Source organism: Oncorhynchus keta, chromosome 28, assembly GCF_023373465.1.
Source record: "Oncorhynchus keta strain PuntledgeMale-10-30-2019 chromosome 28, Oket_V2, whole genome shotgun sequence".
In the NCBI taxonomy this organism is placed as follows: domain Eukaryota; kingdom Metazoa; phylum Chordata; class Actinopteri; order Salmoniformes; family Salmonidae; genus Oncorhynchus; species Oncorhynchus keta.
In genome coordinates, this window is record NC_068448.1 from 31,854,635 (window position 1) to 31,870,586 (window position 15,952).

The 15,952-nt window shown below is 44.2% G+C and overlaps 1 protein-coding gene across 1 annotated transcript; it reads left to right on the forward strand.

Moving 5' to 3' along the window:
• The first annotated feature begins 2,046 nt into the window (after nucleotides 1–2,046).
• On the forward strand, nucleotides 2,047–14,317 carry LOC118360579 (E3 ubiquitin-protein ligase PDZRN3-like). The gene is made up of 5 exons (XM_052484222.1): nucleotides 2,047–2,298; nucleotides 11,421–11,662; nucleotides 11,964–12,072; nucleotides 12,603–12,698; nucleotides 12,803–14,317. Exons 1-5 carry the CDS (start codon nucleotides 2,248–2,250, stop codon nucleotides 14,315–14,317), a joined length of 2,013 nt encoding a protein of 670 aa, XP_052340182.1. The 5' UTR covers nucleotides 2,047–2,247.
• Nucleotides 14,318–15,952: the final 1,635 nt, after the last annotated feature.

The window sequence follows — 15,952 nt, forward strand, 5'->3', positions numbered from 1 at the left end:
CACGTGTTTAGCAGATGTTATCGGTCACATACACGTGTATAGCAGATGTTATCGGACACATACACGTGTTTAGCAGATGTTATCAGACACATACACGTGTTTAGCAGATGTTATCGGACACATACACGTGTTTAGCAGATGTTATCGGTCACATACACGTGTTTAGCAGATGTTATCGGTCACATACACGTGTTTAGCAGATGTTATCCGTCACATACACGTGTTTAGCAGATGTTATCCGACACATACACGTGTTTAGCAGATGTTATCAGACACATACACGTGTATAGCAGATGTTATCCGTCACATACACGTGTATAGGAGATGTTATCCGACACATACACGTGTTTAGCAGATGTTATCCGTCACATACACGTGTATAGCAGATGTTATCCGACACATACACGTGTATAGCAGATGTTATCAGACACATACACATGATTAGCAGATGTTATCGGACACATACACGTGTATAGCAGATGTTATCGGTCACATACACGTGTATAGCAGATGTTATCGGTCACATACACGTGTTTAGCAGATGTTATCAGACACATACACGTGTTTAGCAGATGTTATCAGACACATACACGTGTATAGCAGATGTTATCGGTCACATACACGTGTTTAGCAGATGTTATCGGTCACATACACGCGTTTAGCAGATGTTATCCGTCACATACACGTGTTTCGCAGATGTTATCGGTCACATACACGTGCTTAGCAGATGATATTGCGTGTGTTACGAAATGCTTGTGTTTCTAGCTCCAACTGTGCAGTAATATCTAACAATACACAACAATACACACAAATGTAAGTAAAGTCAGAGCGGCATAGACTAAGATACAGTAGAATATAATATAATACAGTATATACATGTGAGATGAGTAATGCAAAATATGTAAAAGTTATTAAAGTGACAAGTGCTCCATTATTAAAGTGGCCAGTGAATTCAAGCCTGTGCTGCAGCCTCTAATGTGCTAGTGGTGGCTATTTAAAAGTCTGATGGCCTTGAGATATAAGCTGTTTTTCAGTCTCTTGGTCCCAGCTTTGATGCACCTCTACTGACCTCACCTTCTGGATGATAGCAGAGTGAACAAGCAGTGGCTTGGGTGGTTGTGGTCCTTGATGATCTTTTTGGCCTTCTTGTGACACTGGGTGCTGTAGGTGATGTGAAGTAATGTGTACTGGTAGATGTGTGTTTATGCCTTTCTCTCACTAGAGTTTAGAATGAAAGCTCATTAACCAGCATTAGTGTTTCTTGCAAAATTCCCTCTCCTTCTGGACACCTTATGCCACTGTAGCTCAGTTGGTAGAGCATGGCGCTTGTAACGCCAGGGTAGTGGGTTCGATTCCCGGGACCACCCATACGTAGAATGTATGCACACATGATTGTAAGTCGCTTTGGATAAAAGCGTCTGCTAAATGGCATATATTATTATATTATATATTACTACAAAAATGTTCCATAACTAAACCAATTCCCCAGCATTCAATAATTCCACAGCTGGTAAGAGTTCTTGCCAAGGGTTAGCTACTTGAATATTTAAGCATAATAATGAGATACTGTATTTGTTTACTGACACTCTTAGCTTCTATCATTAAAATTGCAAATATAAACATAATGCAAAATATCACATTGATATGGGAGTAATCTCTGCCATGCAATTACCAACATACTGTACCTTCGTTTGGGGAGGAGAGGGTTTAAAAAGGGAAAGACCATTTCATTTTCATCAAGTACAAATGCTGATAAACACTGTGGGGAAGACTGAATAAATGAATGAATGTTTGACTGCTAATCCTTTGAACCAATACCATCCACAGGCCTCCCTCCCTCTCTCATTCTGGCTCTGGGATTGGTTCATTGGTGTTGACAGATGCTGAATATGCATGAGCAGAGGGTCTGTTCGTGGGTGGAGCCTCAGAGGCTGACTCTGAGAGAGGATGAGAGAGAAGTGAAGCGAGTAACAGCAGCATTCTATTCTCCAGCACTGCAGAATCCACGCACTGACAAGGCTCACATTCTGTATCATTTGAGGAGGGGGGGGCATTTCTGCCCGCCTTTCCTCTTCCCAGGACTCTGGCACAGATTGGATCGATGCACTGCTGCACTGGTTTCATCCTTCATACCTCTGAGCTGGCTTGTCTACCTTCCTCTTACCTTCGAGCTGGCCTTTCCTCCTCCTTTCTCCCCCTCCACTGCTGTAAGTGGATCAGCCAGACCTCCACCAGAGTGACACAGACATGGGCTGTCGGCTCTCTGGACAGGGACAGTGGGCTGACAATGGGAATGGGGTAAGTAAGGGTGGTTGTGGTTATGTGTGTGTGTGTGTGTGTGTGTGTGTGTGTGTGTGTGTGTGTGTGTGTGTGTGTGTGTGTGTGTGTGTGTGTGTGTGTGTGCGTGTGTGCGTGCGTGCGTGCGTGCGTGCGTGCGTGCGTGCGTGCGTGCGTGCGTATGAGTGCGTTCAACCTGTGCCTTTGTTCTGGGATTTGTGTGCTTATAGACAAAGCAGCCTATACTGTTACAATCATGTCTTCCTTCACACAGAAAAGTCAGCATACGCAGGCTACGTAATCTGAAGACTCGATCGGGGCAGACCGTGTCTGAACGTGCGTATGTGTTTGTGTGGTCACGCACAATTTTATGGTATGACCTCATGTGCATTCGTTTGAGTGTGTTTGCATAATTGAGGGTCTTTAGCATGCATACCGTATTTGTGTTGGCAAAAATATTCCATGAAAAGAACATACACGACTGCAGTTTCTGTGTGTGTTGACGCGTAGCTAACAGGGACTGATGGTGGCTGTGGTGACCTGCTCTGGTCTCACAGGAAGCCATGTAGATGCCTCTAGACAGGCCGACTATTCACCAACACACTGTCTATCTCTATTTGCCCCAAGCAGCCTCTGGCCATTTTAGCAGCCATGGTCCAGATACTGTGCATTGTAATGCATCAAAATAATTGTATACTGTGCATTAAGAGAAGATTGCTCGTTGGTGACCAGAGGGTGAATGTGTTCATGGGTGACCTGATAGAGTGTATGTCTCCATTGTCAATGGAGTAACTACTGTTAGCAATAGCTATGGCTGCTCAACCTGGCTGCCTGCCTTGAATTTATAAACTGGAATCTGAGCACAATACACACGCATATAAATTCACAAGTTTGCAAGCACAGACACACAGTATACCAGTGGCGGTCGGTGCCGTTTAAGGTGAGGGAGGACAATACATTTTTTATGAGCATGACTTTATTTCTATTACAGCATATTGGATGACTGTCATTTATATTCCATTCACCCAGCTCAATGTATCATCGATAGGTTTAACCTGTTAATCCTACCCCCTACTCATTCGAACATTCTGTTAAAAATCGTGCAACATTTCAGCGCCCTGCTACTCATGCCAGGAATATAGTATATGCATATGATTCGTATGTGTGGATAGAAAACACTCAGACGTTTCTAAAACTGGTTAAATCACGGCTGTGACTATAACATAACGTGCGTTTCATCGAAAAGCGCAGGAAAATCTGATCATTGAAAATGGAAATATATATCCATGTGCGACTTGAACCCATTGATAAAGGTGAACCACATTTAATGGGGCTGAGGTTGCAATACCTACAGCTTCCACACGTTGTCTAGAGTCTTGTCATTTGCCTAGGCTTTGTTTCTTGGTCAAACAGACGCAAGGCAACGCATTTCTTCCGGTCTCCAACCGGATATTTTGGTTGAGAATTACCCGGACATTATTTCCAGACGGACAGCTAAAGAATATACTTCGCCTAGTGATCAATTTGATCGCTTATTAACGTTTAATAATACCTAAAGTTGCATTACAAAAGTATTTCGAAGTGTTTTGTGAAAGTTTATCATCAACTTTTTTAATTTTAAAAAATGACGTTACGTTATAAGACGCTATTTTTTTCCGTTTATCACACAGTCTTCATAGATCGATATCTAGGCTATATATGGACCGATTTAATCGAAAAAAAGACCCAATAGTGATTATGGGACATCTAGGAGTGCCAACAAAGAAGATGGTCAAAGGTAATGAATGTTTTATATTTTATTTGTGCGGTTTGTGTAGCGACGACTATGCTAATTATTTTGTTTACGTCCCCTTGCGGGTCTTTTGGGGTGTTACATGCTATCAGATAATAGCTTCTCATGCTTTCGCCGAAAAGCATTTTAAAAATCGGACTTGTTGCCTGGATTCACAACGAGTGTAGCTTTAACTCAATACCCTGCATGTGTATTTTAATGAACGTTTGAGTTTTAACTAGTACTATTAGCATTTAGCGTAGCGCATTTGCATTTCCAGATGTCTAGATGGGACGCCTGCGTGCCAGGTAGGAGCAAGAGGTTGAGCAACTACATGATACTCAAATTTGTCCTATACCCATCATGAGGTTGCTTCAACTTAGCCTACAATTGAACGTTTATAACGTAGGTGCACAGGTCAAGAGACAAATTGGAGTAATCAAGGTGACAGAAAGCGACACATTCAATACGGCCATGCACACTATTGCCTGGATCTGGGGTGTAATCATTAGTCCAAACAGTTGCAAAACATTCCGTTTTTCAACTGAAACAAGAGTTTCTATTGGACAAAATCAGGTAGGTCCCTCCCCGCTTCGTTCCGTTTGAGAAACGTTTTGCAACAGAATCAGCGGAATGAATACACCCCGAATCACCCGCACACAGTTCACTTTCAAAGCAGCCACATACAGCACCATCACTTTGCTAGTTGTATAATTCCTTTTCGCTCTCCTCTTCTAACCTTTTCCCTTCACTTGTGGACTTCAGTGCAGAACACAACAGCTGTCTATGACCAGGTGCAAAAACCACTCAAAGCCAAACCTTCATACCATGACCGCTAACTGTTACACAGCCTACATCATCAACATATTAATGTTATAGTCAACAAACAAATTTACGCGTTCGTAAACCCACAATCCAATCCATGTGTACAATCATGCAGTACAGTGTACAGAAAGCAGTTTAGCAGATACACCGGCATGTCCCAGTGGCAATAAATGATTAAAACCGAAAGCTTAAACTGTTAAAATTAAGTGCTCTAAACTAGTGCCAACTGAACTCCCACCACTTTAAAGGGCACAAAACCTTAACTTTGCTGGAGTATTGAAACACATGGTTGTGAGGGTATTTAGACCCATTTAACCTGTTGCAACGAGCAATCCCGTATCCGGGATCCTATTTATAGCCTCAAGCTCATTACCATAACACAACGTTAACTATTCATGAAAATCGCAAATGAAATGAAATAAATATATTTGCTCTCAAGCTTAGCCTTTTGTTAACAACACTGTCATCTCAGATTTTCAAAATATGTGTAACGGCGTTCTTCGTTTGTCAAAAGAGAGTCGGACCGAAATGCAGCGTGGTAGTTACTCATGACTTTATTGGAAAAAGCGACACATGAAATAACTATTACAAAATACAAAACAACAAACGGAACGTGAAACCTATTACAGCCTATCTGGTGAAACTACACAGAGACAGGAACAATCACCCACGAAATACAAAGCGAAACCAGGCTACCTAAATACGGTTCCCAATCAGAGACAACGAGAATCACCTGCCTCAACCGCCTCAGGCAGCCAAGCCCATACAACACCCCTAACTCAGCCGCAATCCCAATAATACAAAAACCTCAATACGAAATACAACAACATAAACCCATGTCACACCCTGGCCTGACCAAATAATTAAAGAAAACACAAAATACTAAGACCAAGGCATGACAATATGCTTTTGAACCATAGCTAAACAAGCATTTGTGTAAGAGTATTGATAGCCTAGCATAGCATTAAGCTTAGCATTCAGCATGCAACATTTTCACAAAAACAAGAAAAGCATTCAAATAAAATAATTTACCTTTTAAGAACTTCAGATGTTTTCAATGAGGAGACTCTCAGTTAGATAGCAAATGTTCAGTTTTTCCAAAAAAGATTATTTGTGTAGGACAAATCGCTCCGTTTTGTTCATCACATTTGGGTAAGAAAAAACCTGAAAATTAAGTCATTACAACGCAAACTTTTTTCAAAATTAACTCCATAATATCGACAGAAACATGGCAAACGTTGTTTGATTGATTCTCCTCAAGGTGTTTTTCACATATCTATCGATGATAAATAATTCGTGGCAGTTTGGTTTCTCCTCTGAAGAAAATGGAACGTGCATGGACCTGGAGATTACGCAATAATTTCGACGGAGGACACCGGGCGGACACCTGGTAAATGTAATCTCTTATGGTCAATCTTCCAATGATATGCCTACAAATACGTCACAATGCTGCAGACACCTTGGGGAAACGACAGAAAGTGCAGGCTCATTCCTGGCGCATTCACAGCCATATAAGGAGAGATTAGAACACAGGGCATTCAAAATCTGGACCATTTCCTGTATGAAATTTCATCTTAGTTTCGCCTGTAGCATTAGTTCTGGGGCACTCACAGATAATATCTTTGCAGTTTTGGAAACGTCAGAGTTTTTTCTTTCCAAAGCTGTCAATTACATGCATCGTCGACAAAATATCTTGTTTAAAACGGGAACGTTTTTTATCCAAAAATTAAAAGAGCGCCCCCTATCTCGAAGAAGTTAAGGTGTTTTGAAACATGGCATGGTGTGTTGTCATGGCAGTTTCAGCGACGCTCCCCATCCAACCTGACAGAACTTGATAGGATCTGCAGAGAAGAATAGGAGAAACTCCCTAAATACAGGCGTGCCATGCTTGAAGCTTCATATCCAAGAAGACTCGAGGCTGTAATCACTGCCAAAGGTGCTTCAACAAAGCACTGAGTAAAGGGTCTTAATTTAATACTTAAGTAAATGTGATATTTCAGTTGATTTATTTTTTATACATTTGGAAACATTTCTAAAAACCTGTTTTTGCTTCGTCATTATGGGGTATTGTGTGTAGATTGATGAGATATTTTCATTTTTTAAATCCATTTTAGAATAAGGCTGTAACATAACTGTCACACTTGTGACAGAATAACCCACCAACAATGGACCAAGCAGCGTGGTAACGGCCAGCAGCAGCAGGGGCAAAGAACGCAGGACTCATGGACTTGGGAGGAGATTCTAGACGGCGAAGGACCCTGGGCACAGCCAGGGGAATATCGCCGCCCAAAGCAGAGCTGGAGGCAGCGAAAGCAGAGAGACGCCGGTATGAGGAGGCAGCATGGCAGGGCGGCTGGAAGCCCGAGAGGCAGCCCCAAAAATGTCTTGGCGGGGGCACAGGGAGAGTGTGGCAGAGTCAGGAGTCAGACCTGAGCCATCTCCCCCAGCTTACCGTAAGGGGCCAAGGATGGAACCAGAGCCGGTCAGGGCGGTATTGGAGGTGAGCGAAGCAGAGACAGTGAAGGAGTTCATGGGGAGATTGAAGGAGAGAGTTATGAGGGAGGTGCTGTGTTGGTGCCTGAGGCACGACATCCGCACCGACGGAGCGTGTCAGGGATTTAATGTCACCTGGGTCAGCTCTCCATACTCGTCCTGAGTTGCGTGCTAGCCATCTGGTGAAGACTGTGCCAGCCCCATGCACCAGGCCTCCTGTGCGCCTCCCTAGCCCTGCACGTCCTGTGCCAGCTCAGCGTTACAGTTATCTGAGCCGTGCTTACCCCGGCTGGCGTTGTATTGGTCAGCTAAATGGCATATATTATTATTATTATTATTATGCTACATCTCCGCATCTGCTGGGCTAGGGTGAGGATCCAGCCAGGGCGTATGGTGCCAGCCCTGTTCTCAAGATCTCCAGTACGCCTTCACGGTCCGGACTATCCGGTGCCACCTCCACGCACCAGCCCTCCGGTGGCAGCCCCCCGCACCAGGCTGTCTCTCCGTCTCATCCCTACAGGTGCTCCCGCCTGTCCAGCCCTGCCAGAGCCTACCTCCTGCCCAGAGCCGCCAGAGTCTCCCATCTGTCCTGAGCCACCAGAGTCTCCCGTCTGTCCTGAGCCGCCAGAGTCTCCCGTCTGTCCTGAGCCGCCAGAGTCTCCTGTCTGTCCTGAGCCGCCAGTCAGCCAGGAGCAGCCAGGAGCCGCCAGAGCCGCCAGTCAGCCAGGAGCCGCCAGGAGCCGCCAGAGCCGCCAGCCAGCCAGGAGCCGCCAGAGCCGTCAGCCAGCCAGGAGCCACCAGAGCCGTCAGCCGGCCAGGACCCGCCAGAGCCGTCAGCCGGCCAGGACCCGCCAGAGCCGTCAGCCGGCCAGGAGCCGCCAGAGCCGTCAGCCAGCCAGGAGCTGCCAGAGCCGCCAGCCAGTCCAGAGCTGCCCCTCAGTCCGGAGCTGCCCCTCAGTCCGGAGCTGACCCTCAGTCCAGAGGCGCTCCTCAGTCCAGTGGGGCCTTTAGACCCAAGGTCAGAGGCGAGGGTCGTCACTCTAAAGAGGCCCTTGAAGAGGGAAATGACTATGGTGGAGTGGGGTCAACGTCCCGCCACCGCGGCCAGATGCCCACCCAGACCCTCCCCTATAGGCTTAGGTTTTGAGTGCACCTTAGGGGCGGGGGTACTGTCACACTCTGACCATTATTTGCGTTGTTGGTTTCTATGTTTTGTTTGGTCAGGGTGTGATATGAGTGGGCAGTTTCTATAGCGGTCACGTTCGTCTTATTATTTTGTTCGTTTGTTTAGTGTTCGTCGTGTTCTTTCATCTACATTAAAAGAATGTATTCACACCACGCTGCTCTTTGGTCTCCTCACTACGACGATCGTGACAATAACAAAATGTGGAAAAAGTGAAGGGATCTGAATACTTTCCGAATGCACTGATTGTGAATAACAGCAGTTAAACAGCATATTGGTGTTGAGAACAATGGCAGCAGCAGAATGAGGAGAAGAGAAAACAGCCCTTGCCTTATTGTCTATGAAAAGTGAGAAGAGAGGAAACCCCAATTATTTAGGTCTATAATCAATATACTAGCTGTTAAATGTGCCTAGCTTTAAAAATCATCCATGTACAGTACCAGTCAAAAGTTTGGACACACCTACTCATTCAAGGGGTTTCCTTTATTTTTACAATAGTCTACATTGTAGAATAATAGTGAAGACATCACAACTCTGAAATAACACATATGGAATCATGTAGTAACCAAAAAGGTGTTAAACAAAAAGTAATATTTTGCGTGCTCCAGCTTACTGTTTTTTTGTAATATTTCTTGTTTTTTCGACAATCAAAAATATTTTGCATCTTCAAAGTGGTAGGCATGTTGTGTAAATGAAATGATACAAACCCCCCCAAAATCTATTTTAATTCCAGATCGTAATGCAACAAAACTGGAAAAATGCAGAGGGGGGTGAATACTTTCGCAAGCCACTGTAAATGAGTAGGTGTGTCCAAACTTTTGACTGGTACTGTATATCTACAGAAATAAGTCAGATCCTACTTCTGTTGCCTGTTTGAGTGTTTGTTTAATAGCCTACTGATTCCGTGAGCACCAAGCCTCACCCAATCACAACATGTTGGATAAACGATTTCACAAATTCGGCTATTTTTTATCTTTACTTTGCTGTCATAAAGGCTTTACACTTTTTTTATTTCGTTACAACAGTCTCTGGTATTGTTTATAACTTATTTTGTGTTGTTTACACTGTTCCAAAATTATATTTATAGTAATAACAATAATCTTCCTTTTTCTTGATCTCTTTCTTATTGTTATTATTACGATTATTATTATGATCATCATTATAATAATAAGTAACGTCATTATCATTAGTAAACTTATATAATAGCCTTGTTTAACCAGCTGTAGGCCTAAGAGCGCATCCTGTTCAGTCTTGACACCGTAACTTACTTAGGCCTATATTTCAATACTTATATAGGCTACTGTTTCAATCAATCATTCATTTGTTCATGTCATCACACAGTATACAAGTCATTCATGATTCGAAATGCAATCAAGCATTTTTTGTTTTAAAATAAAATAACAATGCGACCCTTGAATAATTAGCATAAGCAATAAATAAACTGTTCCATTTCGGGAAATTGTATTCAGAAATGAATGTGACTGTTTTTAGTCTTTGCTATAATAAAGGCTTTACAAAATACATTACAACGGACTCTCTGATAGATTTATGATTTATTTAGTTTTGTTCTTACTTCCAAACGATCAGGAAAATTATATTGTAATCTAACAGCACCCGTTTGGCACACATAATATATATAAAGAAGTGTTGCTTCTTATTTTAATTGTATTTATTGATCTCCAGTATTTTACACAACTAATAAGATTTATTCCACACATCTGACTTCCCCTTTACCTCCTGAGCAACCAGTAAACAATCCTGTTTCAAGTTTATTTGTTTCGTCCTTTGCATACATTTTGCTGTCACATGTGTTACGGTGTTCTGAGATTGTTATAACCATTTTATTGATGTGATTTTGCTGTAGGTCAGGCCCTATTGGTCACTTACTTTCGTTGCACACGTGTCACATAAAGAGAGCAATGGTTGAGGGAATAGGGAATGTTCTTTCCTTAAGAAGTGAAGGATTTCGGTAACAGAACTTTTCAGTCAGAAATGGCTGTGATTATGTTCCAGCTTCAGCAAAATGGACAGTGCGATAAACACTGTTGATGTTCGGTGGTGGTCACTGCAGCAGGGAGGAGAGAGACACAATGGGTACGAGTCACACAGATACAGGCTGTGATTTTTTAAAACCCAGCACATCAAGTGTGAGCCCGGCCCTGCAGAAGGAAAATCAATTGTGGTTGTACTCCCTCTAGTTCTTTGTGTGTCTTAATTATTTCATCAAACAGAGCATAACATCGAAACAGTGCTTAAAGCATCAGACAAGCTCAGTGCATATAGTTGATATGATTTTAACACTTAGGATGTGTCTATATATTGAAAAATATGTGTTTTAAAATGTCAAACAATCGATTGGTCAAAGGAGCAGATGACTCCTGGTCCACCCAGATTTTCTTTAGCCGGGGATAGCCCTAGAGTGCAGTGGGGTGGAAAAGATCTTCCTGAGTTGCATCTCTAGGGTTTTATTGAGCACAAAGCTTTTCAGATGAGCCAGAAAGCACAGCCCAGAATCCATGGCGAGAATCAGTCCAGCTCAGCTGGCCTACATTTCTCGACCCATGAGACATCACGCATTATAATAACAAGAAGCTAATGTCTGCTTACAGTACTGTCTGCCACTTCCAAACATGATCTTTATTGAGGTGTTGATGCTCTATTATTCTTTCCACCATAGTGCTTTTGTTTGATGGGACATTGCCCACACATATACTGTACATTAAATCAACTGTGCCATCCTGGTTCTGTGATGTCCTTGTGTCTAACAAAAGACAAAACAGACATAAGATATCAGATGGCATGAATGAGCCAGCAAAACTCAACTACCTCACTTCCTCTACATCTGACCTTGCATGTTCACATGTCTCTCAGGTCAAAGGGCGTGACCTGTCCCATCTCAGCCACCGAGAGAAGTTGCAGTTCCGGGGGGACGGCTATGAGCAGCCAATCACTATGCAGATTGAGGGGAGACACCGGCGAGGGAGAAGGCGTCATCACTCCCAGTACCCAGTGTCTGACTGTGGCACCCAGACGGAGCAGCAATCCTGGGAGGCTCTGAGGGCCCTAGGGGAGGGGGAGGGGGCCGGGCCTGGCCTCTGTGCCTACGCTTCTGGGTATGTGCTGCTTGGTTTGGGCCTCTCTACTTGTTCTCTGTCTCTTTATTTGCTTGTGTATGCAAGTATAATGGCAGATTAATAGTGGCCCAGTTATATTGAACCAGTGATGTCCCATGATTGAGGCTCTGGGTTTATGTCATTTAGAGTATAGCCGTGAGATGTATACAGAAGCGGTGTTAGAATTGAATGGAACCACTGACTTGAGCCGGTCTAATGTGTAAACATAGTCACTTACGCTTAAAATGCCTACGGTGTGAAACAGCCATGTTTTCATATGTGATGACCTCATTCTCCACAGACCTTACTATGATCCCATGACCCTTCCACCAGAACTCTATGCAGCCAATGGATACCTCCCCAGTGTTGCCTACAATCTGGAGGACATTAACAGGATAGAGTATGATGATGTGAGTTATTCATTTGAGCCGGTTTGCTACAGCAGGAAAATAATCTTGCAGCAATGGGAAATGTATTATGTGGATTATAATGAATGGACATGTTTGTTGGGGTTGGTAAATGTTTTGTTAGGGTTGGTAATTTTTTTGTTAGGGTTGGTAAATTTTTTGTTAGGGTTGGTACATTTTTTGTTAGGGTTGGTACATTTTTTGTTAGGGTTGGTACATTTTTTGTTAGGGTTGGTACATTTTTTGTTAGGGTTGGTACATTTCTTGTTAGGGTTGGTACATTTTTTGTTAGGGTTGGTACATTTTTTGTTAGGGATGGTACATTTTTTGTAAGGGAGAATCAAGTCTACTATTTCTAAGTGGAAATGACAAACTTCAGAAGTCTTTTTATACCTCAAATACACAAGTTATACATTCTCCTCTAACAGGGTGATCAAATTAATATCCTACATCTGTTAATGAGTCTAGCCTAGATTTTGTACATCCCATTGATATCGAAGACTTGTGTATCCACTCCTTATGTTCACCTATAGGATCCAGAGATGATGACTAACCAGCCCAATAACAGGAACTGTCTGATTGGATGCTGTAACACTGATAATGATGAGCCTAGCAGCTTCCTGAGCCAGGTACTGTAAGAAATAAAAAGATAGAAAACAATTGTCTATTTGAACACGTGGTCATAAACATTCACAAGTATAACAATCAATGTTTCTTCCATCCTCTATTTCAGAGTGAATATGAGGGCCACTGGCTGGACAGGCCTCTGAATTACCTGCCTCTCCACGAGCTTGACAGCGGCCTGGGCTGCACCGACGGCAGCCTCCACCAGGGGGACCTGTCTGACCCAGAGACAGAGGAGGGGGTAGAGGCCCCTATGTCCTCTCCTCCAGGAAACACCAGCCGGGGAAGCTCTCCCTCCTCTGAGTCCCTCCTTTCGTCAGAGCTCAGTGACTCTGGCTTCCACAGCGTCAGCACAGGGGAGTTCCGCCACTTCCAGAAGATTATAGATGGGAGGATCCACAACTACCGGAGTCGCGTCGTGCCCCGGGAACAGAGATCAAAGTCTCGCTGGGACCTGGAGTCCATCCCTGAGACCCTGACCTGTGACCCCCAGGCTGGCAGAGCCGCAGACGGAGTTCACACAGCCATGACCCACCAGTGCACCATGGGTAGTAGCTCCATTCAGTTCCGCAAAGCCAGGAGCCCCCAGCTGAGCAGGCATGGCACCGGGTTTGCTCCTAGGGTTGCTGCCTCCAGCTGCCGTACAGAACCCTGCCAGAGGAGAGCATTGATGCTGAACCAGCACTCTTCTGAGGACCTTCCCAGCCGCAGCCACACTGTGCATGACTTATCAGACAGGAGACGGGCCAGCCACCCAGCCCTGCCCGCTGGGAACACTGCCACAGGGAAATACAGACACGTAAACCGACAACCGCCCAGCAGCCCAAACCACCTAGCCGTGCCCACTGAGAACTCTGGCACAGGACAATACAACAGGGGGTTCAACACAGACATCAGTGAGAAGAGGAGATGTCCACTGAGTGACCATGTGGAAGGCACCTGGCAAGGATGTGTGGATAACCACAGAAGCAGTATGGCCAGTGAGGAATATAACAGTGAGAAACAGGGTCTTTCCAAGAGTCCCTCAAAGAAACAGCGTGGGAAGGAGCCAGCAGACTGGCGTCAGTTTGCGACACTGGGACATCCTCACATTGGTGGGGACTGGCCCCAAGCAGACTGTCCCTGCGGTCCCCTCTATAGCACGCTGGATGGGCCCTCTGCCCGCTCCAGGAGGGGTCTTTCTGGGAATCCCCGGGCGGTGAGGAACCAGCTCCTGAAGGCACGGGCCTCCCGGCTGGCTGACGAGCGGAGTGAGGTCACCACGGATGAGGATGCCCACGGGGAGGCCCTGGCAGGCCGCTACTGGAACAGGACGGAGCGCCGGCGCCACCTGGCGTGGGCCCGGGAGCAGAGGCAGAGGAAGCTGAACCGTGGGGCTGAGGGGGCAGGGGAGAATGGGGCTGGAGGTACCGGGGTTGCTGGGGGCCTTGGGGGTGCAGGGGGTCCTGTAGGAGGCTGCAGCACAGTGCTGGAGCTCAGCCACAGGAAGCAGAGCCGTCTGAGGAACCATAAACTGCTGGATGACTGGACCACCGTGGAGGAGCTGCTGACCCATGGGACAAGGGTGGGGCAGGGGGACAACATTCTCGGTCACAGTCCTCTATTGTCTGTCACTACTGTATAATGACACATTAAGGTGTGTGTGTGTGTATGTTTGTATGTATGTGTGTGCTTGTGTGTGTGCCTGCGTGTGTTTGTGCTACTGATTGTGAAGAGGGTCAGTGATATGACTATAGTTTGACTATCTCTTGTTCTCCACTCATGTTCCTGAACACAAACCTAGAGCAGTAGTTGTCCAACAGACTCCACCAATGGCAGTATTAAGCAATCTAAATGGTAGTATTCACCGGGCTACTTTAAAGCTAGCTACGTGGGTTTTGGGTTAGCTACTGCACAGAAGATACAGCTGCGTTTCAATGGTGGTGACTCCTTTCATCAACATACACCTTTTACAGTTAAATACAATCTAATTCGCTTGTTTGCCCAAAGAGTGGATATAACCATATCACTGTAATTCAATCAACAAAACATGTATTGGAAATCATTTCATATCATTGCATCACATCTGGCTCAATGTGACCTCGGTTTAAAACCACATCATTGTAGTGATACAGACTTTATATTTTGTATGAAACCTCAGGTAGTAAATGATGTGTCGTACTGTACATCTACTGCACATGGACAAGAGCCCCATCTCACTCACATGAGAAATGCACTGTGAACTGTTGCCCCCAAATAAAGTGAGTATACGGTCATATCATGTGTAATATTCACCTCATGATAAGTTGCACAATCATTGTGTGGTCATGAAACATTCTGATGTTCTTGTTTCACCTCTTTTTACAGCCTGTGTTAAATAAGAGGACAAAGTACCATTCTTTCCAGCATGTAGACTATCCTCAATACAAACCTGGCAACTGGACATGACAGCACTATTTCACATGTCACAATGTCACCTCTCTAACTGGGCTTGGATTTACAGGGCTGATATTCCCCTGACACCACTCTTTGTCAGTCAGACATTTGCGAGTGCTGTGATGTGCCACAACATTTCAGACAAGAGTTCCTTATGGTTTCGGTTTTGAGGATAACTTAAAGTTGTGGTCCAGAACACCTCGGATTAGTGTTGCATGACATAAAACCAAATGTAGGACTCTCTTCACATAAAACCAAATGTAGGACTCTCTTCACATAAAACCAAATGTAGGACTCTCTTCACATAAAACCAAATGTAGGACTCTCTTCACATAAAACCAAATGTAGGACTCTCTTCACATAAAACCAAATGTAGGACTCTCTTCACATAAAACCAAATGTAGGACTCTCTTCACATAAAACCAAATGTAGGACTCTCTTCACATAAAACCAAATGTAGGACTCTCTTCACATAAAACCAAATGTAGGACTCTCTTCACATAAAACCAAATGTAGGACTCTCTTCACATAAAACCAAATGTAGGACTCTCTTCACATAAAACCAAATGTAGGACTCTCTTCACATAAAACCAAATGTAGGACTCTCTTCACATAAAACCAAATGTAGGACTCTCTTCACATAAAACCAAATGTAGGACTCTCTTCACATAAAACCAAATGTAGGACTCTCTTCACATAAAACCAAATGTAGGACTCTCTTCACATAAAACCAAATGTAGGACTCTCTTCACATAAAACCAAATGTAGGACTCTCTTCACATAAAACCAAATGTAGGACTCTCTTCACATAAAACCAAATGTAGGACTCTCTTCATAAAACATA